The sequence below is a fragment of the Diorhabda sublineata genome, chromosome 2 (assembly GCF_026230105.1).
Source record: "Diorhabda sublineata isolate icDioSubl1.1 chromosome 2, icDioSubl1.1, whole genome shotgun sequence".
NCBI classification, from domain to species: Eukaryota; Metazoa; Arthropoda; class Insecta; order Coleoptera; family Chrysomelidae; genus Diorhabda; species Diorhabda sublineata.
In genome coordinates, this window is record NC_079475.1 from 19,954,727 (window position 1) to 19,982,094 (window position 27,368).

General features: G+C 32.3%; 2 protein-coding genes across 2 annotated transcripts; both read right to left on the bottom strand.

Annotated features, from left to right (window-relative positions):
• Positions 1–253: 253 nt before the first annotated feature.
• Positions 254–10,607, bottom strand: LOC130453386 (uncharacterized). Its single transcript, XM_056793095.1, has 3 exons — positions 10,545–10,607; positions 5,420–5,572; positions 254–581 (listed from the first exon to the last, which is right to left on the bottom strand). The coding sequence occupies exons 1-3, from the start codon at positions 10,603–10,605 to the stop codon at positions 385–387; spliced, it is 411 nt and encodes a 136-aa protein (XP_056649073.1). The 5' UTR covers positions 10,606–10,607; the 3' UTR covers positions 254–384.
• A 4,943-nt stretch (positions 10,608–15,550) lies between these two features.
• LOC130440624 (uncharacterized) lies at positions 15,551–27,327 on the bottom strand. Its single transcript, XM_056773883.1, has 4 exons — positions 27,169–27,327; positions 26,013–26,079; positions 19,446–19,583; positions 15,551–16,007 (listed from the first exon to the last, which is right to left on the bottom strand). Exons 1-4 carry the CDS (start codon positions 27,325–27,327, stop codon positions 15,766–15,768), a joined length of 606 nt encoding a protein of 201 aa, XP_056629861.1. The 3' UTR covers positions 15,551–15,765.
• Between the last annotated feature and the right edge of the window lie 41 nt (positions 27,328–27,368).

The following is a 27,368-nucleotide window of genomic DNA, read 5'->3' on the forward strand; positions in this document are numbered from 1 at the left end:
TCAAAAATGGTATAATGTTAAAATTATATATTCGGTTCCATGTAATATCTTGAGAAAAATTCTTACTTTAAATAAAAACTATTACTTTCTCGTATTTTCTCAAATTAGAACACTAATGAAAGTTTGATAGCTTGCTAATAATATTCAGACGAAATCACACAACGTCTACACACGATGGATGTATGAATTTCTTTCTGTTTCTATAATTCAAACTTCTTTTTTCTTCAAGCAATAATTCCGGTGATAATGAAAAACCCAATACCCAAAACCCACATAAAAGACAGATTTTCAACAGTAAGAAATCAATATTGAACAAAAAATGTGTATACTTAAAATAAGAAACACTTTTAGGAATTTGAACAATAACTTTTACGATTATCACACTCAAAGCTTAACTAAAAATAACGGTAACAGAAATAATATTGAAAATGGTATGATTTTTCCAATTGAGTTGCACGCATTCTCATCTGAACATGTCTGACAATCTATTAAGATATTTCTGGGGTCGTTATATCTTGCTGCAATGAAGGAACAGATGTCTCTTGGTTGGCATGCTCTATGTACCCATTTTACTCCGTCATCTAAAACAGAAAGTACAATTAAACGTTTGTAAGATTTTCCTCGATCCAATACGTGAATTGCGAAAACAATGAGATATATTTAAAACAGTAAAAAGAGATACATACTAGAAAGATTTGTAAGTTCACATTGATAAATTGATTGAATCGATAGAATTATACAGATTTATACGTTGATAGAATAATAAATTGGTAGATGGAAGGACTGAGAGATTGACATTTTGATATATTCATACATTGATAATTAATAGATTGACAGATTGATAAATTGGTAGATTTTCAGATAGATTAATTGATGAATTAATATATTTATAGATAAATAGATCGACAGATAAACTAATTGATTGATATAATGATATATTTCAAAAATTGGTTTATTGATAGATTTATATAGAATTGATAGATTAATTCATCGAAAGATTAACGAATCAATAGATTGATTGACTGACAGATTAATAAATTGATTTATATATTGATAGAATAATGGGTTTATTGCATATAGATTCATATAATGACAGATTTATAGATTCGCACACTGATTAATGAATGAATCAATAGTATTAAATATTCATTGATCAATGGATTCATAGTTTGATAACGTGATAGGGTACACAATGATAGGTTGGTAGATTGTTCTATTTACATATTGACATATGTATAGATTGGCAGATTCATAAATTGATAAATTAATAGATTGACAAACTGACAGATAGACAAACTGATGTATTAATAGTTTGATATTGTTATAGATTGATGGATTCGATTTTGACGTTTCTTCGACTAATAAAGGTTCAAGAAAAATGACAAATAAATATAATATTGTTATTTAATTATATTATCAGTCCGTTAGTTGATTTAGTTCATGATTAAAACATTGGGGAGACACGAACCGTTTCGTACATGAACCTCTTGATAGGCGCGTCGTCCCCGACTTAAAACTACCAAGGGATGATGTCCTTTGAAAAGTTGATTAAGCGCCTTGACTTGAATGTTTAACGTCACTAAGTAAACTGTAAGTTGAGGTAAGTTATAACCTCGCCTGTATCAGGGGGATTTAGCGATAACATGGTCTGTAGTTTCTACCTCCTCCATGCACTAGCGGTATTCCAGATCGTACATGATGTCTATAGTATGAAAATGGCGTATCTGGTTAGAAGGACAGTGCTCAGTCGAATTTCGCGCCTATCTAAGTACAGTAGTTGATGAGTAAGGAAAGCAGAATGTCCATCTATGTATACCTTCGCTTGTCTTATGCCTGGTGTTTCTATCCATCTTCTCAGAGTTTGTCGTGCGTATATACTGCTCAGGTATGTGCTAGCTATACTTTTAGCTGCACCAAACGAGGCGGATTCTTGAACCATTACTTTCCAGTTCATGGAGCATAAACTTCAACGTAAACCTAGAGCATACCACCGTTTCAGCTGGAGCATTTAAAATATGGTATGGAAATCAAACTAAAATGAAGTAGAAAATTTCAATACTAAAATTATACGTGAATAGGTTTTGGAAACATTACGAGGCATATTGAGGATTTTTTATTATTCCATCATCAACCACCCAGAGTTATTGAAATAGCTTTTACATAACATGATCATTGATTCTAAAGACTTTGATACACTGTTAGAATGCGGTTTAAACATTTCGAAACTCCATTGCCACACTAATTAGAAAGTAAATGAGCTAGGAATTAAAATCTCAAAAATTTTGTGAAGGAAAGTATACTGAGAATTAATTGAAACTTATACGAGGATTGCTACTTAAACTTTAAGATAGACAAATAAAAACAAATATTTATATTTGGAAATAGTTTTATTTTTTAACATATATTTAAAATAAGATAAACTTTTGCATGCATTTGAACCAATTGTCGGAGCATATTTTTCATTCCGATTGAGTAATTTGAATTCATCTACCGTTTTTTCAGGTACAGAAAGATGTTAAGAACGTATTTATTTTTGAATGATTTGAAGAAATCATTGGATGCCAAACAAGGACTATACGCCGAATTACCCTTCAATTCTTTTATTTTGACTGTTCAAAAACGTTTTTATTTGAGCTTATGTGTTAGAGCTCGCATTGCCGTGGTGGAGAATGATTCATCTTCTGCGATTTCCTAATTTTGTCGAACACTTCTGGCAAAAAAAGCAGGTTTAGCATTCAGAAATGACCGTTCTACGTTATTCTAATTGAACGGTGGCGACATATCCACTTAATCCGAAAAAATAGGCGACCAAATAAATCTATGGTTCGTCACCTATCACGATCTTATAGACGTTTGTTTAGGTGTCGGTGTTTGTTCTTTTCTTCTTTTATTATAATAATAATGATACACTATTGTATTTCGTATACGCAAAACTTTAATCACATATATTATCCTTGCATCTCATATATTGATATTGAATTATTATTATACTTTAAACAGATTTTTATAAATTTTACGTCTGCAACTCTTGTGGTGTATATCTTGAATGCCCTGGGTTTTGCCGTCTCTCTTCTGAGCCCTCGTGGTCGCAGCGTTGCCAAGTTTAGCTTCCATATAAAATTTAGAAGTCGTAACAACTTCTTTTGAATTTTTTTCAGTATTTCATTGCACCAATCGACACGAGCTTTTTTTTGAGCGATATCCAACGCGAATAATTCATTTTGATTTGCATGCAATTTTGAATGAATGTGGTACTAATGCCTCAATCTCACGGTATGACACATGATGATCTTGCCATATCAGTTTACGCACAGCATCGATGTTTTCTGGCAAAACAGCCGATTTCATCCGAATTAGTTTTCTAGCGAATATTCTAGTATGAGGATGAAATTTATGAGATTATGTCGACTATTTCCTTCGAAAAATTTAAGCCAATCAAAAAGCTGTAATATTTTATGTTTACCTAGCAACGATCAAATTTCAGCGATAATACTGCACTAGTGCAAATTATCGATAATTTGCACTAGTGCCAAATTTTCGTCTAGGATAAATAAACATCATTTGGTTTTAATTTCATATTTTAAGAAAAGGAACAATTATTGTTTATTTTAAATTAAATTTTTCTCAGGAAATAGTCTGCCAAAATGCCCTCTCGTGCATGTCAAATTGTCTCATAATTTCCTCTCGTGCGCATTCGCGCACTCGAGAAAATTAAATTATCGACAATTTGACATGCACTCGGGACATTAATATTGATTATTCATATGTGTTCTTTACATTTTCAAAAAATTCTTGGTCATGTTTTCGTTAGGACACTGTGTATTCAAGGATGAACAAATAATGTGTAATCATTTAGCTCAGGGGTCAGCAACCTGTTTGTCCTTAAGGGCACAATACTAAATTTGAAAATCACCGAGGGCGCATATTTTTTACAACTTTGTTTTGTTGGTGTCATACACAATGGTACATAATTCAGTGTGAAACTTGGGTATCCATATTTTCAGATAGTTTCTTATAATTGGGGATATATTTAGAGTTCCCGGTTATTAAACCATTATCTAAATGTGAGTTATTAAGCTTTGTTCGATATTTTGATTTCACATATTTCATATTTGAGAACAAAGACTCGCATTTGAATGCATTTAGTGCACTAATCATGTCAGCGATATGTTGATTTTTCCCTTGTCGGAAACCCGAGGTTGATTAACCAATCCTAACTTTATAATTTGTGGCTAAAGCATGATAAACCGTTTTTACCTCAGCTCAGCCACCTCACTTTAGTATGTAAATGAAGATCTGTGAATTGAACGTCCTCATCTTCTAAAAGTAATTTAAGCAAGCTCCCGATCTTATGGAATTAATAATTTTTGTTACTATCGTGAATACGTGTTGATAATCGATAGTTTTTGCGCATAATATTTCCTAAGATAATGATAAGAAATAAATTTCGGGAATAACGAATCCTGTCTACATAAGGCAATAAATACTTTTTTGCTGGTGCTCCGTCTGTTGTAATTCATGTACTTTTGTACAAGTAATTTTACATCTGTTATATTATTCTTGAAAGTAGAAAAGATATCTTCTTCTCTAGTGCTTCCTTTTAATGGCAGAACTTTAAGAAATTCTTCTTTTGCTGTAGAATCAGAAAATGCCATCTTCACGCAAATTGCTATTTGTGATATATTTGTCACGTCTGTCGATTCATCCATATGTAACGAAAAAAAAATACAATTTTTCATATCATTTGGTAATTCTGCCACGAAATTCTCCGCAATTACTTCAATTCTTCTAGTAACAGTTCGTGCTGATAATTGCAACGTGTTTATAGCTGAAACTATTTCCATTTTATTTTTAAATTCTTCAAAAAGTGAATCAGCGGCTTCTAACATGGCTTCTCTCACTAATTCTTCATCTGTAAATGGTTTTTCATTCTTAGCTAGCAAATGCGATATGACGCTATCGTTGCTGCTTCATGTTGTTGCAGTGGTTTAGTAAAAAACTTTGCTAGTTATTGAAGATTTTAAAGAAATTATTTTTTTTCTTCTAATTTCAGAGTTCATTGGATAGTCACTATCAAAAATGGTATGAACAGTCTTAAAATGTCGTTCAATATTACTTTTCTTGGAAATGGCAATACTATTATTACACAACAAACAAATACACATTCATCGTTAAAATAATATATTCTTTTTTTAACATTTATCCTTGAAGGGTTTTGGAAGAAAATAATTATTTCGGATTACTTTGTAGTTTTAAATGCATGGTCTAGGCGTGGTCTATTTGAAAAAGTAAGTAAATCGCTCTGGCTATTATACATTTACATTAGTCCAGCGAGAGCGCATTAAAAATCGATCGAGGGCGCCATGGCGCCCGTGGCGCCGCTTTGTCTACCCCTGATCTAAATATTGGAAATACTCACGTTCTACTATGTATTTGGCACAAACATTTGGAGAAGGGCAATGCGATAAGTTGGACTTGTCATAATATGAATAATCCACGTATTCACATCTACTGTACATATCGCTGTTTAAATTCGTCTGAGAACTGCAAGTGAAACATTCCAATGACAAAGCTGAAAATTAAATAGAGAAGTCGTGAAAAATTATTCAACAATACTAATAACAAATATTTTCATTAGAAATAGAAGATGACCACAGTTGAGGGACACTTATACCTAATTAAATCTTATTAAATGAAACTGACGAATTAGTTATGGTGAGTTCGAGTGAAAATTGAGTTAAATTTTAGTATAGATTCCAGCTCCATTGTGTAAATATTTTTTTTACAAAACAACGTTATATCCTCCAAAATACTCTCTATAACAGCTAAATACATTTAATCCATAGGTGTTTCCATTGTTCGAATTATTTAGTTGTGGAATAGATAACCTGGCATGTTTCTTTTAGTGCGTGGATACACGAAAAAGTTACACGGAACAAGATCGGGTAAGTAAGGTACGTGGAGCTGCGTGGCAATAACTATTGAACGGCGATAGTTGTATGTATGAGTGTATTACGTCATAAACATGATGGGATAATAAAAGCTAAGAAGAAAAAGAAATCGAACTAAGAATTGCCGAAAGTAACAGCTGTAGGTATCTACAGGCAGCCATATCTACGAAAGTTCGAATTTATGAAACAATTTTTAAACCCACCCTGACATACGCTGACATACTTGGGTAATGACGAATAAAAATAAACAGAAACTGGAAAGCTGGGAGAAAAAAATAATAAGATGAATTTTTGGAAGAAAGTAGACGATGGGACAGAAGATCGAACCAAATAATTTACATACTTTTCAATGAGTCATCAATCAGCGCCTTTATAAAAACAAGAGGTACAATGGCTGTGCCACTTATAACGAATGAAAGAAGACAGACTCTTGAACCGAGTTGCATGAAAGATACCAGAGCGCAAGCGGAAAAGAGGTAGACCTAGAAAACGGTGGAGGGAACTAGCGGAAAAAGACCTTCGAGAGAACTGGAGAGGAAAAGCAAGGGACCGAAAGAAGTGGAGAGATAAATTACAAGGCAATGGATCTAAACATTATATATGCAGATATACCATTTATGTACCATTGATTTGAATTGCAACTTGTGTAGCCTTACTGTTAGACTATATCACTGGTTGGCGTTACAATGGCACACATTCATTCCGTCAATATAAATATTCACTGTATTTTAATTGTGCTGTCTTTATAGTGATTATTTAGGTAATTATCTTAAAATTATTCCCCACCCCCTATCGACTTGGGGTTGTGGGAGGTGTTAGAGGGAAGTGATTATAATATATGGAATGTGGAATTAACTGTCGGTCAGGTTAGGTAAGGTTAGGTTAGGTAAGGTTAGGTTAAGTTAGGTTATGTTCTACTCAAGAACAATATTTATACAACATCTTTCCGTGCTCTTTTAATACAACCCCTCATTCCCCACCCCTCGATCCTTTTTTTACTCTATTCTACAATAAAAAATTGTTGAATCTTCAATGTTTCTGTGATAAAATAATAATTACTTATGGTTACGTCAATTAACATTTATATTTGTTTAAAATTCCACTGAATTAATTTCATGTATTTTTCACAAATTATTTTCACTATTTAGCTGAATTTTTTGTTTATATATTTTCAAATAAAATTTATAATTTGTTAACATACGTAATTCCGAAAATGTCAAATTTTTATTCTTTAACCCTCTCTAATTTTTTAACAAGGCATGATGATGGCTGGAATGATATTTTTTATGTTCAGTACACTTTTCTTTTTTACCCCCACAACCCCAAGTCGATGGGAGCTGGGGGGTGATTTTTAGATAATTACATTATTTAAGTAATAAATATCACATATAGTTTTTAATTGAAAAAAAAAATGTTTTTAAATTTAGTGCAATATACATTGACGAATTACACTTTGGGTAAGTTAGATGTAATTTTTATTCTTTGTTTTGTATATTTCACAATATAATTACTTTTAGTTTTGAAAAATGTCCAAAGAAAAGACCAAGTCGTCATTAAAATGTATAAATAACACTTTTAACATCATTTCAATCGACTTAAACCCAAGAAAGAACTCATAAAAATATACAATAAGTCAAAGAAATTGAAAACTAAATAATTGATTGGTATTCCGACTTGGGCAATAAACTCTGCAAGATCTACGTCTTTTGTATCACAAAAGAAAATCAGCATTGTGTTGATATTCCTTTGACTTGATTGTTACTTTGATTTTTGGCCATAGCCATAGCAATATGACTCATCAGTTTTGTTCCAACACAATCTTTTTCCGGATTGTTAGTCATTCCAAATTGAAATTCTCTGATCTGAGCTACTCACTAATAGTTGATCGATTGTTAGTCGACAGTCTGTGAACATAAGATTTCGAATTTTTTCATCATTCTCATCGATTTAGTCAGTTAATGGCCACAACTAGGTGTGTCATCAATCAACATCGTACACTTGAATTAGTGAGCTGTTTCCAAAATTAAAATAGATTTAGCAGCATTGGGTTGACATCAAGAAAAATGAAACAAAAACAAAGAAGGGGCAGGAAAAAATTACCTTAGATGGACAAAAAAGCACGGCAATTAGTTGTGCTATCTAATTCCTCGCAAAAGAAATGTGCAATATAAAAATTCCGTCTACGGCAATGCTATTTCGGTTATTATTGGGTCCATGTAGTAAAATACGTTTGTTGTCGTATAAAGATGTTGCAATATAACAATTCCATTACAGTTTCTAGTTTGGTACTTGACCTTAAGAATTTTTAGGCACGACGCTCCGTCACCACCTTCACAATCGATATTGAAGGCTCATCTGTTGTTATTGTTTCTCAATGTTGTGAAATTTAAAAGGCTTAGTCCATTATGGTCAGTTTTCGATTCAACTTTAAAGTGTTGAACGCGAAATTTTTCGTTGAAGAAGCCGTATGCTTATCAATAATTTAAAAACATTCATGAAACAAAAATTAACACTAATGAAACTTGATGAATTATACTATTTAAGGGAGTGTGTGCGTAATGCTAATCATCGACTTCAAACAAGCATTCGATGGTCTGAAGAGAAGGACAAGGAAAACCTACAAGTACCCCAAAATTTAATAGGATTGGAGAAAATAACTATGCTAAATTCTATGCGAAGCGAAATGACAAAACAATGATCATCTGAGGAATTAGAAATAAATGCTGATGAAAGGTAACCTGATGGACTCTCCGCGGTATTGTTTAACATGCATAATAAGGGAATGTAATATTGATGGAAGTATCATTAATAAATCAAAACAAATAATAGCATAATAAGCTGGTGATTTAACTCCTATAGCAAGGAACCGAAAAAGTCTTGAAGTCACATTAGAAAAAATCGTAAGGGGATCAGGTGAAAGAGGGAAAAATGAAAAATATATGTAAGTTTAAAAAAAGGAAGCTCACAAACAAGAAACAAGAAACAGTAAAGATAAATGACGATATTATCAAAATAGTCGTCACCGTTAAGTACTTAGGAACAATAATAAGCAACAAAAATGACACAAAAAATGAGACAAAACAAAGCAAGATCATCATAATGGAGGACAATAAATCATAATGGAAGCAAGAGAATAAGCCGAGTAACCAAATTAAGAGTCTACAAGACTGCTATAACACAAGTATTGACATACGCCGCGGAATCTATGATACCAAAAAATATGGACCTTGTTTTTGGTCTAAGAATATATGAGAGGATAATAATTAGGAAACTCCAGGACCAGTGAAAGTCGGAAATAATGGGTACAGAGAACTTATGAACTATGAAATTAAGAAAATATTAGAAAATGAGTATATAGTAAATATAATAGAAGCAAAAAGAATAAAATGTTTTGAACACATTGAAAGAATGGAAAAACTAAGGAAAATTACAGAATATAGACTGAACAAGAAGAATCGTCAAGTTTCTCAAAATAGCCATTAACTGAATTTAACCATCGAGCCATTTTTTCAAGTCTGCGAACAGAAAATAATTCATTTTGCCATTGTATAAACTTGTAACCCATCAGTCAAAATGCCATGTACCGCAATTTTTGAAAACCCTGCTAGCTCGTGCACTTTCAGTCGACGATTTCCAGTATTGCTCTTGGTTTACCACTACGATGCTAGTCTTCGCAGGTTGTACGGCCTTTATTTTTATGAAACATTGCCAAACAGTTGATAGAAAAATCTTAACGACAATGTTTTTGTTCCATTGTAACCAAACGCGATACCCACCTTGCTCACAGTTTTCTAATGTCCAAATTTCGAGTTAATATACGATGTACCGCACTTTTGAGAATGCCTACTATGTCTGCTAGCTCACATATCGTACGGCCTCATTTAAATTCTGCTACCCAATATTTTACTATGGATAACGAAAGATCAGTCTCACCCAGAGTGGAATCTAGTCCAGCTTTTATATTTGTTGGGCTAATGCCTTTCAAATAAAACTATTGTATAAAATAACAGTTACCAATTTTTTTCATATTCACAAATCCCACTGAAAATGTTCAAAACTGATGGCTGCCAACAAGTACCTCAAAATTAAAATTGTGTCAATGGACAGTCAATTAAATCACAAAGAGAAGGATGTAAAAAACCAGAAATTTAAATTATCATACACCAAAAATTCATCAACGGTTCTATGAAGATTTCAATTATGACGAGTGTGAAGAATCGTTTCGAAGCAAATTACACAAGATACGACTCAAATTGGGATATATAAAAAAGAAGTATTAGTTGAATGTGATTCAATTCAATAATAATTTATGAAGAAAAATTAAGCAGTGTAGGAAGTTTCCAATAAAAATTAATACAAAATAATTGGTTTTTGTTATCTTTATGTGTTATAGTGTGATATATATCGTATTTCATTTTAATCAATCACCATCTTTGTATTGAAGATTGTTTCAGTAAGGAAAGGAAACCAGTTCGCAGGAGTTATAATACATTCTAACGCAGCATTCAATAATTTCAATTTCTTACAAATACACGTTAAAAAAACTAAAATCTAGCCTTACTTTTTAGAAATTAATAGATGAAGTGCACTTACATTGATTAAATAATAGGCAAAATAAAAGTATTTTTATTCGAAAAACTATTGGAGAAAACATTATGTTCGCTTCACGTACAAAATTGATTGAAAAAATTCATGAGATTATATTTTTAACGTCCATCTATTGACACTATTTTCAAGGATTATAAATATTTGATACGATTTAAAAGGAGAACATAATTTCCTGTTATAAATCTAGGTGCTGTTTACCTATGTTCACCTATATAATCTTTGGAGGTAGTCTAAAGTAGATTATGTAATATCCGTACCAAAAACGAATTGATTTGATACAAGGAATTATTAGAAACGATGTTCTTCAAAAAATATTTCATATATAGAAAAGAAATGAGACATAATATTCCAAAAAAAGGTACGAACTTCAAACTTCTGAAAACACTACCAATCATAAAAGGTGAAACAGTAAGGAAACTTAGTCTTAATGGAATATACTTACTTCTACGAGGATTATACCAATAGTAAGGTCCCCAGTGAGCTATAGCATCGAGGGCTGATTGTAAGTCCGATAACAGTGCCGTGTGCAGTGTTTCCTCCAATATCGACCATCTGTCCACGTTTGGTAGCATAAGCTAAATGGGACATATTCCAGACCAATCAGAAAGTTGCAGCAATTGTAGGTGGACTCCGCCAAATTTAAACAAAATGTAGTAGTTGTTTGAAATCAATAGTCAATTGTAATTTTTTCTGGTTTCCGATATATTTTTACAGCAAGCGGCATAAGAAATAAAAATATTTTGGTTGGCTACTTCTTCTTGCCAGGTGGTGTACATTTCATGTGATATAAGTGGCAAATTCTAAATTTTTAGCAAAAATTTAACTGTTCCAGCACTTTTAATTAAAATGAATTATGAAGAAAATTAATTCTTTATGCTATATAAAGTTGACGAAACATTTAAAATAAATCATAATTGTAATTTACTCACATTAAATCTCATATTATTTTGAAATAATTGAATATTCATTTTTTACAAATCGTAAAATAAATGAATAAAATATTAAAATAATTTATTTTCATGGTTACTTTTATTTTCTTCTCATATGTAGGGAGCGGGGAGCTAGTTGTAACAATTTGTCGCTTGAACTATTCAGCTATCGATCCCAAATAAACTTTTGATCAAACCTATAACAATTTTTGGTAGAAACGGCTTTGAAAAAAACTGACGAGTGTTACAACAGGCTTGGGGCAAATTGTAACATTAGGAATTGAAAACCAGTTTCATATTTTATAAAGATTTATTTGGCATATTTAGCAATAATCAGACTTTTGATTTATATAGCATTATAAACTTTTGGTACGTCATAACAAACTTAGACTTTTAAGTTTTATTCTTAAGCTAATAGGAAAATAAACAAATCCTTTCCCCACAAGCTAAACAAAACCATTCCTCGGGTTCAGATTCCGAATCAGAATTTAAAACTTTCTTTTTTTCTTTTTCTTTTCCTTGTCTTTTAGCTATTTTTATCTTATCTGTATCCTCTCGATCTTTTGTCATCAATCTTTTGCCTTTTCCTTCACTCTTCTTAGTCTCTTGTGTTTTCTTTGTCTGATTTAACTTTTTTTCGTGTTCTTTTTGTAACTCGTTCTTCTCTGGCGTATCTGTGAGAACACAGCATTTTCTTTTACGTTGAGGGCGGTTAGTGAATTTCCGTGGTGGAGCTTTCGGGTAAGGCCTTATTTTAGATGGAGAGAAATCATTTTGCTTTTGAATACCAGAAGGACTAGGAGTCGGGTCAAAGTTCGATTGACCCCTAGGTGAAGCTGAAGTTTCTAGATTACAGTTTTCCATGGAACTTATGATTTCACTGACTCTTATATCTAAAGAAAAATTATCAAACGAATCTTTGTTAGGATTCATTGCTAATGGCAATTTGAAATCAATTAAAAGGAGCTTTACTGTTACTCAGGCGAATATTTTTAGGTTATTGATTTTGCAGCTTCATACAGTTCTTTTTTATGTATTAAGTCGAAAGCCTATTTAAAATCAATGAAAAAACGCTTGACTGTTACTCAGGCGAATACTTTTAGGTTATTGATTTTGAAGCTTCATACAGTTCTTTTCTGTGTATTAGGTCGTAAGCGTATTTAAAATCAATGAAAAGAAGCTTGACTGTTACTCAGGCGAATACTTTTAGGTTATTGATTTTGCAGCTTCATACAGTTCTTTTCTGTGTATTAGGTCGTAAGCCTATTCAAAATCAATGAAAAGAAGCTTGACTATTACTCAGGCAAATACTTTTAGGTTATTGATTTTGCAGCTTCATACAGTACTTTTCTATGTATTAAGTCATAAGCCTATTCAAAATCAATGAAAAGAAGCTTGACTATTACTCAGGCAAATACTTTTAGGTTATTGATTTTGCAGCTTCATACAGTACTTTTCTATGTATTAAGTCATAAGCCTATTTAAAATCAATGAAAAGAAGCTTGACTGTTACTCAGGCGAATACTTTTAGGTTATTGATTTTGAAGCTTCATACAGTTCTTTTCTGTGTATTAGGTCGTAAGCGTATTTAAAATCAATGAAAAGAAGCTTTACTGTTACTCAGGCGAATATTTTTAGGTTATTGATTTTGCAGCTTCATACAGTTCTTTTCTGTGTATTAGGTCGTAAGCCTATTCAAAATCAATGAAAAGAAGCTTGACTATTACTCAGGCAAATACTTTTAGGTTATTGATTTTGCAGCTTCATACAGTACTTTTCTATGTATTAAGTCATAAGCCTATTTAAAATCAATGAAAAGAAGCTTGACTGTTACTCAGGCGAATACTTTTAGGTTATTGATTTTGAAGCTTCATACAGTTCTTTTCTGTGTATTAGGTCGTAAGCGTATTTAAAATCAATGAAAAGAAGCTTTACTGTTACTCAGGCGAATATTTTTAGGTTATTGATTTTGCAGCTTCATACAGTTCTTTTCTGTGTATTAGGTCGTAAGCCTATTCAAAATCAATGAAAAGAAGCTTGACTATTACTCAGGCAAATACTTTTAGGTTATTGATTTTGCAGCTTCATACAGTACTTTTCTATGTATTAAGTCATAAGCCTATTTAAAAGCAATGAAAAGAAGCTTGACTGTTACTCAGGCGAATACTTTTAGGTTATTGATTTTGAAGCTTCATACAGTTCTTTTCTGTGTATTAGGTCGTAAGCGTATTTAAAATCAATGAAAAGAAGCTTTACTGTTACTCAGGCGAATATTTTTAGGTTATTGATTTTGCAGCTTCATACAGTTCTTTTCTGTGTATTAGGTCGTAAGCGTATTTAAAATCAATGAAAAGAAGCTTGACTGTTACTCAGGCGAATACTTTTAGGTTATTGATTTTGCAGCTTCATACAGTTCTTTTCTGTGTATTAGGTCGTAAGCCTATTCAAAATCAATGAAAAGAAGCTTGACTATTACTCAGGCAAATACTTTTAGGTTATTGATTTTGCAGCTTCATACAGTACTTTTCTATGTATTAAGTCATAAGCCTATTTAAAATCAATGAAAAGAAGCTTGACTGTTACTCAGGCGAATACTTTTAGGTTATTGATTTTGCAGCGCCACAGAAATGTTTCGGTCAACAAGTTGCATTGATAGAGCTTGTTCATGCTATTCTTACTATATTTATGTCTGAGATGATTACATCTCTGGACTCAAATCTCTTTTTATCGAGACATTTCTTCTAATTTGGCGACAGGAAATAGTCACTCAGAACTAAATCTGGAGGATAAGGCGGACGGAGAACATTCGTTGCCTAATGCGTAGATCTATCCCATGGAAACTAAACAATGCTAAATAATTTTTTTCTTAACAAAATGTCGTTTTTACCAAATCATCATTAAATAGACGCAATAAGTTGGTATCATATTCACAGTTTATATCTTCTTTATTTTTTTCTTTGATGCCTATTCACTTTGAGAAACTCGTTATGTATCAGCTGTTTGGCCTTTAGGAAACATTAAATACTCCAGCATTATTATAATCATGGTGCCAAAAGCTTTCTCATACCTATATGATCATTGAAAATTGAAACCACTGAGTCGTGACTTTCACAAACCCGCACTTTCATTCTTAAATCGGCCAACAGCATCTCGTGGATTTTTTTAAGTTCTTTATATGTAGAGACTTCAACTGGATGCCCAGAAAATTCAGTATCTTCCTTGCTAGTACTACTGTAAAGAAATTCAGCGAATAGTTTTTTTATGGTTGGAGTGATAAGTTTTTTTCTTCAAAATCAATGAGCACACGAAACTAATATTTTCTCCTCAGATCACGAAATCATAGGCTTTCAATGGCTCTCAAATAGAAACTAAATAACACATGTAAAATGGTTAATGCTTGTTGGCAGAACCAGTGCTGTACCCAGTTAAAAGGCGGGGGATTCCAAATGTCTCGGATTTATTTATTGATTCTCGTATGTAAATAGTATGAGCTCAACCTGTGTTTTTTCACTTGAAATTACCTGTAGAAAGGATTGGTGAAACATGTGAGATTTTACAAATATCATTTATTTTCAAGTCAATTATATTACAGACAACTAGTAAAAATACAAGGGGTTAAACATAATAAAAAAGTATAATATAATGTTTGTATGTTTTCAGACCTTAGATATTTGTACTTCTGATAAACGTTTCTCCATGGTAGTGATTCGTGGAATAAATAAAAGATTAAATTTTAATTTCATAGTAAAGAGTTTGCGGCAAATATAAAGTACTAGGATTCAAGCAATTAACTACATTAAAGCAAAAAATGAAACTAAAAATTAACAAACATCCAATATATATGTCAACAATGAAACAACATTGAACATGTAAAAATATAAAACAACTTATAGGCATTGACAAGATATACTCTTGTCAATGACTCTAGTAAAATGAAGATACTTATAACAAAGGAAATATAAATAAAACAAAGTTAAGAATAATGATGACAACAGGGAGGCTTGTTATGAATTCATTGAGAAAAAATGGTATAAAACTAAATAAAGAGTGAGCGAGGTGAATAATCACTCAAAAAATTATGATCAAATGAAAAGATCGACACAAAATTTTCAGCGAATATGAGCATCAAATATTGGAGGTACTAAGATTAATGTGAGCATTATCAACAAAAACTGGGTTTGTGGAAAAGGAGTACAAAGTAGTATGAAGAAAGTTCATTCATCTTTGTGAAACTGGCAGTAATCTGTTACAAAAAATTACAAGAGTACTTTCAAATTTTATCTCAAAAGTGAGAAATAAAGACTACTGAAAATACAAATTGAAATTAAGGAACACAAAGCCTTAAGAGACGTTGTAGAATTACAGAGATCTCCACTGCATGTTGCACATGTATGTTGCCCTGGCAGTACTTCTCCTCTTGATCTTAAATCATTGAAAATATCTTCACAGCTACCTCCGTAACGTAGTAATTGACATCCTCTTGTAACATGATTTATTGTAGGTGTTCCTGGTATTGTACCTAGAAACGTAATTTGATTAAATTCACTTCCTCACAAAGCTTAAAGTATGAGATATACTACTTATAAAAAATTTAAGTTTCAATGAAAATCTGGTTATCTTATTGAGTTAATATTAAAGCTAGACGGAACGGAATGTAAGTATTACCATTCCCTACCTCTCTCTACTGGATATTAAAATCAAAACTTGTTATTCTCCTCCTTTGCCGTTCCTACTTCTCGAAACTTCAACGTTATGGCGATCGAATTAGAATAGAGCTGGGGGAGGTAAAGAGTGGTATACCGATGTTTTTTCTCTCCCTATCAGCAGGTCGGGTCTAATTTATAGTCTATTTTTATGTACGAAATAGTAACAAAACCTAATTTCCAATGAAAGACTTTGAGTATTGTAAATATTATTACAGAATAATCTAAATATTTCATGAAATTTTCATAAATGTACCTAAGCTAAGTTGGAATTTCTGGAACCGCTGGTAATATTCATACTGTCCCTATTTAAGCTGTTCTTACATTTAGCAATTTCGATGCATACAACAATTTATGATTGGATACATTCTTTAACAATTTTAGTTTATTAATATTTATGTCATGATATACTATTTTTTGGTCCGCTCATATTTTACGTACTCTTTAAACCGAACCTTAACGGATCTCTTAGTTTGTCCAATATATTTCCCGTCATAATCACTGTTTATGTATAATTTTGAAAAGCAAATCAGTTGAGAATTTCAGTATTTTTCCAGGGTAGAATACGCGTATAATACGAAAAAGGCAAACGTAAAAGAATTCATTTTCGAACTCAAATCAAAATTCCCTGTATAAAGTTCACCTATGAAATGGATAAAGTTCGATGGTTGCCATTTCTAGATACTTTAGTAATGAAGAGAAGTAATAGGCGAGAATTTGATGTATTTAGGAAAAACGCCGCTACGTGCAGGTGCACAAAAAAGACCAGTCTTCATTTCCTGGTACATCGTTTAATTTACTTTCCACCATGTTCGTGAGCTAATAGAAGTTTTCAGTCTTTTATTAGTTTTTTAAAACCACAAGCTGTAGAAGACAATTGAAAAAGGTTTGGACAGGCTAAAATCTCGTGTATTAAGAATTTTGTTCAATAAGTCCGTATTTTAATTCCAAATATCTCTTCTCAACAAATTTCACCGAAAATACGATTGTATGTTTATCGATTTAGAGGTCCAAGTTGTGTATTTTTAACACAACTAGGTTAGTTGTAAATTACAAGGTGCAGTGTACAATCTATTTTAAATTCTAGTGTGATCATGGAAATTTTGGAAGGGCTGCAAAAATTGTCGAAAAATCGGTCCTTCAACAGTGTGAAAACATTGATATTCAATTTATTCAAAAGTGTGAATGATATAGTGGAATTATTACTAAGCTTTATTTCAAGTTTTGAATAAAAATGATGAATCAAAATTAAAAAAATTCATATCAATATCCATTTCAATATCACTGCCAAAGATGTAATTGTTTTAGCTGTACAATGAATATACCAGAGCACCGAGCGACGAATGCATTAAGTTGAGAGGGAAGTAATGTAAATGAAATTAGAATAGAACAAGTAACTGCAACGCGAGCAAAACCAGATGAATCTGTTTTAATGTTATTGCCTCATTTGCCCACTTAAAGGTACTTTCCTACCTCCACACAAAAGGATTTAAATGAGAGGTTTTTATAGGTTTCCGGTAACCTATTCCACATTTGGAACGAGGTATACAAAAATGATTTTTGGAATCTAGCCTTGCAATACTGAGGTACTGTAGAGGATGTATTGATTTCTAGTTAGCCTTGATCAGTTCCACGCAAAAACAAAATATTACGTTACCATAGCAACGTAAAATAACTTATTAGAAGTGTCAGTGTAAAGTTTAACGTCAACAAAGTAAACCAGAGTTACGCAATAAATTAAAAGAAAAAATATGTCCACCGAAATTGTGAAAATCGAAAAATTGGAATAGGTATCGAACTATGATCAAGTACTTGTATTTAAAAGGGTTAAGAGGTAAGCAGATATGTTTAATACCCTTGGTGATCAATGTACTTCGTATTCGACCGTGAAAAATTGGTTTGCAAGTTTCAAAAGAGGTAAATTTTCCATTGAAGATGATGACGGATCGGGAAGGCCAGTTTCTGTGTCAGTCCCCGAAAATGTCGATGCAGTTCATGACATGATTTTATATCTGAAGCGCTGAATATTTCATACGAACGCGCTCATCATATAGTTCACGTCAATTTGGCCATGAGAAAAATTGCTGCAAAATGGATCCCCAAATGTTAGAATGTTGAGCAAAAGCGTGCAAGGGTAGAAGCATTGCGTTCGAACTGTGCTCGATTTGAGAACGATGTAGACTTCTTAAGCCGAATTGTTACTACAATAACTGGAGATTATTATTCGACATTCTTGACCACTCTACGGGAAAAAATTTAAGAGAAAAGAGGCGGAAATCTATTCAAAGGTGTTTTGTTTTTGCAGGACAACGCCCCTGCACACAAATCTCATGTTGCCATGCAAAAAATTCGTGATTTAGGGTTTGAATTACTAGAACACTCCCCTTATTCACCAGATTTGGCTCCGTCCGGCTATCATCTCTTTCCTCAACTAAAAAAAAGTTTAAAACGTCGTAAACTTCTTTCCAGCGATGAGGTAATAAAAGCTGTGGAGGTCTGGTTTGCAGAAGAAACATTCTTTTTCAAATGTCTAGAGACGTAGCAGGTTCGCTGTAATCCAATTAAGAGAAGAAAATGTTGAGTAATAAAATATTTTGTCATTGAAATTTTGTTTGGTTCTATAATAGGTTAAGAATTTTTCAATATATCCACGTATAAAGCTTAATATTTCTAGTATTGCGACGACGGTTGAGCATATAGAATAAATTGGACAAATAAGTATGTTGACCCCTTTTTATTATTTTATAAATAAAACTAAGCATGTATCGCTCCCTGCGATTCTTCATATTTAGAATGGAATTTCTGTTTAAGTGAGGAGTTATGTGATCTCGATAAGGTAAATTAAACGAAAACTCATTCGCAATTTTTGAAGGGAGTTGGAAACTGCAACAGTTATCGAATAAGAATAAACATATCTCAGTAATCAAGTAGTGAAAGAACGAGAGTGTTACAAAAAAATACTTGATTTTAGAAGGTAAGATGTTTTTATGATTATGTACGCTTCTTAATAGGGCATAAACCATTTTCAGTTTATATTTTATGTGACACTCAAAAAATATCCTTTGTTTTTTGCTTCGTTTACTATTTGTATGTATTCGTTATCAATATTTATTTTCTGTATATGTTAACAGAATTAAAAAGATTCACATACAGTTGAAACAGTAACATTTCTCAAGATTTTTATGACAATATACCAATTTCCTATTTCGTTCAATCAAAGTTTTATAGTAAACCTCGTATTCCAAAAAACTTACTTTGATAATGATAAGTAGCACATACTGACGGTCCTATACATCGTACTCTGGGAAGTTGGTTGCGATCTCCAGTTAAGCAAGCATCTGTATCCGCTGGACCCAATCTTGATACACATTCATAGCATCGAAGACACAAGCCTGAAATATTCAAATCAGATATATACCTGACCTTCAAATTTTTTATTCAAATTCATCGTTTCCTAAAACGAGATAGGATAAATTTAACAGAAGGACAGAGGGTGGATCGATAGCAAAAATTTTTCCAACCAAATTAACACAAGGAATAGTGCTTTAGAAAAATCGTGCTTGCAATGTCTGTCGTAATACATGGATCTTGAATAGTGAAGATCCGGATTTCAAAAAAATGACTATTGATAAATGGGGTCTATGAGATTTATAACTTGTGACTCTAAAAAGGTACGTCTATCAAAGTCAAACATCAAATTTATGATCATGGGTCTATCAATGTTCAGTCCAATGAGAACAACTGCAAACTTCCAATTTGTTAGGATATATTGGTATAATGTGCGATGACATTAACTGAAAAATAATATAACTTCTTCAGCATTACAACGCGCTGTGTAACAAATCGTTTTTGATTCGCGAATTTTTGACAACTAAGTTCCTCATATTCACCATTCGGGCCCTCGCTATTTCTGAAAATACAAAATGTGACACCAAATCTGACATTGATAAGGCCAAGACAAAGAAAACGGAAGCCTTTCAGAATGAATACAGAAATTGATTTATCGTTGAGATAAGTGCGTTTCTAGCCAAGTAGCTTGAAGGAAATTGAACCAAAATATATGTAACTATTTATTGTTACAGTTTTATCATACTAGAGAGCGGCTGTGGGGCGGATGGGGCGCACAACGAATGTGTTGCGAACATACCGCGGTTCCGCCGCTAGAACGTGACGAGCACGTTGCAGAAATGCAACGTTTTCGTCGCGTGTTTGTAGCGCACTCATATCAAATTGGATAAAAGGTAACAGGTACCGGGATTTAGGTAATTCAGAAAAAAATTATTTCAAATCGTAACTTCAGCGTTGCTGTTCTCATCTTAAACACTTGGTAAAGAATTAATTGGCTTCAATGAATTATTCCGGGGAGGCTATGGACGTGAAAAGTTTGAAGCAAAGCTGTTAGACATATGCTGGTATTTTTTCAAAACTCCCATGATCTCCATTTTGGCATCCATTTTATAGTATGTATGAATTGATTTTAAAGAGAACACAAAGTTGTATTCGGGTTCACTTTCACCATTGCTTCAGTCTTTATTCATCCTCTCGTCCATCGTTTGCATTAACTTTGTAATCATTTCATCCTCTTCCCATCCTTTTTTTTTCAAATTACGATCACTAAATTCTCTGCTTTTTTGGTCCCATATTACGTAACAATTTTGAATTTTACTTATATATAACTCTGTGTCAATATTCGAATCTCCCAATGATGCCATGATGGTACGAGTGAGCACCTAAATCCCCTCACATTTGTGTCTCGTTACGAACTGAAGGGCGCGTATGCAACAAATTCGCTGCTCGTGCGCGGCGTGATCGTTGCGCGCCGACTCCGCTTCGAAGACGCTCACAATCCGCTAGTATGATAAGGCTCTTTGTTTTAATAAAATGATTCCATTTAATTTTTTATCACAACTCGTAGAAAAGCATCGGTTCGAGTAATAAAATAGGAAAGTTAATGTGCCTATTTTTTGTAAATGTCGAAAAATAATGAGTTTCTAAATGCATTAGTGGAAATAAATCGGTGGCAAAAGTCTGAAATTATTATTAAACATGAATATAAATACATTATTTTATTTCAATACGCTTGAGAGGAATATAAACAGAAACCAATTTAGAACAAAAGTTCTACATGCATTAAGGAAATATTCAAATTTATAACATTGTAAATAATATGCTGAATTGACGCTTCGAAATTGGATGAAGTCAACATTACCCGGGTAAGTGAGATTAACAAAAATATAATATTGAGGTTGTAGAAAATCAGATACATTTATTTTCCCTGAGTGTAATCGAGACTTAAAGTTTCTCCTTCAATGTTGAATAAAATATTCGACAATGCAACGTTATCAATTTGAATATATCAATTATACTTTTTTTAAACATGAGAAACTCTTATAATATTCCGATTTACATACAAGAGTTATTAAAAATTAAGAAATATTGAAATTTAAAAATTGCAGTGCAATTTGTAACCTCATCATTTGGCATATGAAAACAAAGCAACGATTGAAACTCCCATCTAAAAATGAAAAAATGATACATTCAGTGTCAGATGGCCAAACTCACGTTTACGAATAAGAGTTAACGCCCGAGCAATGTGACCAACGAGTGGCTGACAAAGTTGATGAAAAGAGTCGTGGAAACAACTAGTTTACAATAACGGAGCTTTCACTTTGTTTATCACAAAATTTTTAGTACAAGCTCGTCAATCAGAAGACGAAATAGTAGCAAGTTATGTTACTTGATGAATACACTGTATAAATAAGGAAATTGAAGAATCAAACATATTATTGTGGTCTATAACTTAACTCGTGCGGTTTTTTTCCAAGATTTGAACGTTTATTTAAGAAAAACATGTACAATAGTATTATTCAAAGTATTGCCCATCTGAAGCTATGACCTTTTCCCATCTTTCTGGCAATTTGTGGATCCCATCCCAAAAGAACTGCGCCGGCTTGGCAGCCAAGAATGAATCAAACCAATTTTTGATACCCTGCTCTGATGTGAGAAGGGGCAAGATCTGGGCTATAAGGCGAGTGGGGTAAAACTTCCCATCCACTGTTTTCCAAATAGTTCTTAACCGGAACAGCAACGTGGGGCCGAGAAAACCTCAATCACACCACCAGAAATCATTAAAAAAGTTACTAGATTAGAAACGATGATATAAAATACTAGTCATACTAAAATTATAAAGTCTGTAAATAATGAATCGTAAGCTTAATACTAATCGATTAAAACAAACAGGGTTAAAGAAGGAATGCATATTATTGATAACGAAAAAAAAAAAATATAACGAATTGTAAAATTAAATATATAAAGAATTTTGAAAAGTTTTGTATTTAAAACATTTTTAAACAATGATAAGATCTAAGTCGTTTCGGATCAAATATGAAGTATTCGGAATGAAGGAACCACAATAGACCAAAATTGCATTATTCAGAGAGCAGAAGATATTTGTTATATAAGATAGTATACATCTGAAATGAGATAAATATTGTTTTTCAAACTAGCTATCACTAAAAACATTATCAATTATAAATCTGATACTTGTAACATGCCATTCGGCTTTTTTTCAAATTTTTTTTAATATTCGTTTATTTACGCATTGTGGTAGTCCCTTTATTCATTCTAACATTCGAGTTTTTGAAAAATTAATTTATTATCGACCTTCTACTCAATTCGAAGAATTTTATAAAACTCCAGTTTCATTGCTAAATCGTCCTCTATCGATCTACACTCTAAGAGGTTTATCATACTTGCGGATTGCAAGCGTCTTCAAAGAGAAGTTGTCGCGCAACGATTACGCCGCGCACGCGCATTGATTTCATTGCGGACACGCAACGAGATCACTGCGAATAGCAGCGTGGACGCCATTTTTTACTGTCGCGTACAAACGCCAAAAGTAACAAAGCCAACAATAGTGTTTCCTCCTCGGAACCCATTTTGTTAATGAGTGGATTATGCGCTACAAACACGCGACGAAAACGTTGCATTTCTGTCACGCGACCGCGACGTCTTCGAGGCTCAGCAGCCGCGTGTTCGCGACGCATTCGTTGCGCGCCCGCACCACCTCGCAGCTGCTCGCAAACCACATGATAAGACTATAACAAGCTTAAAATCAAAGTAAATTTGTGGTGATGTTATTCTTTATATTCGCTAGTAAGTTTTCTCTATATCTTTTTGACATTGTTTTTTATATAGTGGTCACAAAATTTTAGTTATGTTTATCAATTTCCTTTTGTTTTAAGCAAATTTTGTATAATAGTTTCCGTGTAAATTCGTATTTTATATTTATTTGAGAAACAGAACGAGTAGGTTGAGCAGGTGTGAATAAAAAAGAAAGTATGCTCTAAGATATTCTATTTTAATAGTTCTGTTGCCCATATTAATGGAAAATATGAATTTACAAGGAAATTATAATACAAAATTTGCTTAAAACAAAAGATAACTGGAATTTTGTCAGCACTATAAGTATATAAAGCAAAGTTAAAAATATATTCGAAAAACTTACACTGAATATAAAAGATAATATTTTAGTAAATCCACTTATATTTGTTGTAGAAATAGACAGATAGGGGACGATTTAGTATACATACGGAGTTTTCATTGAGTTCGTCGATAACAAATTAATTTTTCCAAAAACTCGTATGCATTCGTCACAACACGTGAACAAAAGAATATTCAAAATATTGAAAAAACGTAATAACTGCTTATTATTTTTCAATAACAATGTTTGAAAATTATAAGAAATATCTAGATTTTGATTTACTGTGTTTTATTGTAGATTCACAAAAAAATGTGATGAAAATATTTGATAGATGGCGCTAAGCCGTTTGAGTCTAAAATACTTATTTTCAAATAAATTTAGATTCTGATTTAGAAGAAGACGGAGATTTTATGTAAAAATAAATCACAATAATATCATAATAACTTGTCGGAAACAGTTAGTTTGTTGGATAGTGAGAAAGAAATATATTTGTTTCTCAAACTGAGCTCAAGTTAACTGAGTAATAAAGTTACAACATTGCATAGTAAATTTAATGAGTATCCTTGTGATAAATTTTTGATTGAAATTACAAAATTATACAGTTGAATTGTTAATTAAATTTTTTAGTACCGCTTAGAAAATTTTATGAAATTTTTCTGATTTTTTCAATCTGAATTCAATTATTTTGTATAGTAAATTTACTAAATTCTTGTGCGCTATAACTTCCTACAGATTTTTGGCAGGACCACCAAAGAAATTTTTAACAGTGTAGTTTAGGAAAGACATAGTAATTTCCTTGGACAAAGCAGGCAACAAATTTTAGTATATTTCTTGAAATAATTAATAGCATAATGTTGAAAGTGTTTAATTAATATAAAATATGTTTGGTTTATGAAACTATGAATCCGAGTATTTCTAATTAGATTTTCTAATTTAGAGTAGTTAATAGGAAAATTAAAATGTCTATTGCTTATGTAGCTAAAAGTCCCGCTGAATTCAACTTAAATGATGCATATTAATAATCAAAATATGAAAAATATATATAGATAACCACTAAGTTCTAATTCTCATTGTACTTTACCTGAATTAATAGATCCAAGCCACAATATGGAAAATAACCAAATATATCTCGTCATTGTCACTATTAATCTATGAAAATATTTATTTGAAATAAATAAAATATTATAGTTCGATTTTTTGATTAACTCAACTACCAAAATTAGCTGTATTCATACAAATTCCACTAAAATACTAACAAGTTCCACAAGTGTTATTTACTTTCTGACCCAATAAGGAACGTAAAATATGGTACTTAAATTTCCAAAGGAGGTCTTGAAATAAAAATTTTATACCTTGTTTAATATATCTGCAAACATTTGGTATATAATAAAACGTTTAGTCTAATTTAGACGGTTTCACAACAGGAAATTATTATTGGATGAGTGTTTGATTAAGAAAATATCTCTTAAATTATTGACAATAAAAATCAGGTAAAACGTCGGAGCGAACTGGGTCAAGATTAAACATTGTTTTGAATGTTGAAATTTTGAATATAAGCATGAAAATATCACCAATAAAGATTATTAATTACACTCTTCCCGTTGACGTAGTCAGGATAAAACTAGGCCAAAATTTTATATCAACCGCATATTTTAGTATTAAAAATGATTTACTATTAACCCTTGCGTGAGTGATGAGGTACCTAGGTAGTAGAATTTTCAAATTTACAGAAAAGTATGGTTTGTGATCTGTATGTAATTGTGATTTCCTAAGAGTTGTTAACTATTTAGTTATCAATTATGTATTTTTGAATATTTTGCTCAGTCAACTATTTCCAATGTTTTGTGAAAAACAAAACATATTTTTTACTCACAATAGAGTGAGTTAAGTACGTCTTTGCGTTTTGTATCACAATGAAAAAAGTATTTATAATTTCTTACAAAAATGAAATAGTGCAAGCTTTTCTTTGCTTGCGTTTCGGTTTTCTGCATATGTAGCAACTTTCGACGACTACTACACGTCCTTTAGAATCTCGTCTAGTCTGACTCATAGATATTGTAGATCCAGAAGAAATCGAAAATCTCGGTTCTCTGCAAGCACGTCATACATTGCAGATCTCACATGACAATTTTTATCTTTGTTCTATATTGATTTAACAATGATTTTAATAACTTTTGACGTCTATCACTTGAAGGTTATGTTCCATGTAAATGATATACGCTGCCACATCTGCAATATTGATGATTTGTAAAAATACTACTAAAAGGCCAAATACGAACAAACGTATACAGTCATGTGCCAATATCAAACACTTTGCATTGCATGGATTCAGTATTACTTTTGCGCCTAAAACCATGTACCGAACTCCATTCTGCTACTTTTTTGATCGCCACAGAACTGTTTGACTAAAATAATAATATTCATAAACAAATCTGAATTATTTAAGTTACATATAAACTTTAGGAAGGTACCTGGGCATCTCTTCACTCTGATAAAGGTGTCTGAGGTTCTCAGAAAAATAAATCAAAGATTTTTCATGTGTCATAAACATATTCATTATTAAAATTATTCTTGGTAATCACCATAGAAAATTGTAGATAATTAGTAACATCAAATAAAACAATTAGTGAAATTAGGAGAATGATATCTTGCGCCCCATACATTCAATTAGAAGTGTCTTTTTCCTAACAAAAGGTTGCTTGCACGTAGTTTCCCTCTAATCTCGGCAAATCAAAACCATGCTATGGTGGGATGTTCTAGAATAACATTTTTCTTTCTTCTTCTAAATTATTTTCTAACTCACGTTAATAAGGTGAAGAAGTTATAGTCTTGTCAACTTGCAGCAAAAATACCGTATATAGACCAGCTCCTGTTTCGGACTAGAAAATCGTGTATATCGGAAGTTGTATTCTCTTAAATGAGCCCACTTGAAACCTTCCATGTCCGAAGTGCATGCCCGCGTAAGGCCAATACGTACAATCTTTTCTATACCTTTATTGATAAATAATTTTCATCAGTGTTTCAAAAAAGGTGATAGATATAGGATAGATATAAAACTGAAAAATATTTGGAATTTGTTCAGAAACAAAATTTCGTAACGCCATCCGTATTCAAGATATAGGGCATTGAAGAAAAAAAAATATATTATTATACACATTTTTCACGATTTTGCTGCAACTACTGCTACCTTTTATTGAAATTTTATACGAATATGTTTTTGAAGCTGATACATCCAGTGAATTTGTTTTTATGCCTGACTCTCATATAGGGCGCTAGTTACACCGTTCGTATCGTACATAGTATTGAAAATAAGTCTTTCAATATTAGATTTCTTCCTTCTTCTCCTTCTTCCCACTCCATTTTAGGCAGATTGCTTGTTCATTCTTCGCAGCATGCCTATTGCCTCAATTGATGGTAAGGTTATCACTCCATCTTTTTCGTGGCCTTCCCATACTTCTTCTCCCCAGTGGTGAGTTGTCTCGTGCTATCCTTACTATTCTTTCCTCGCTCATTTTACTTATTTGTTCGTCCCATTCGCGCTTTCTGCTCAGTACCCATTCGTTAATATTTTCCACTGTGCATTTTTGCCTTATGTCGTCGCTACGTTCCCTGTCTAGGAGCGTTTTTCCAGTAATTGTTCGTAGGACTTTCATTTCGCTTGTTTCCAGGAGCCTTTTTTTGCTGTAACTGGCCG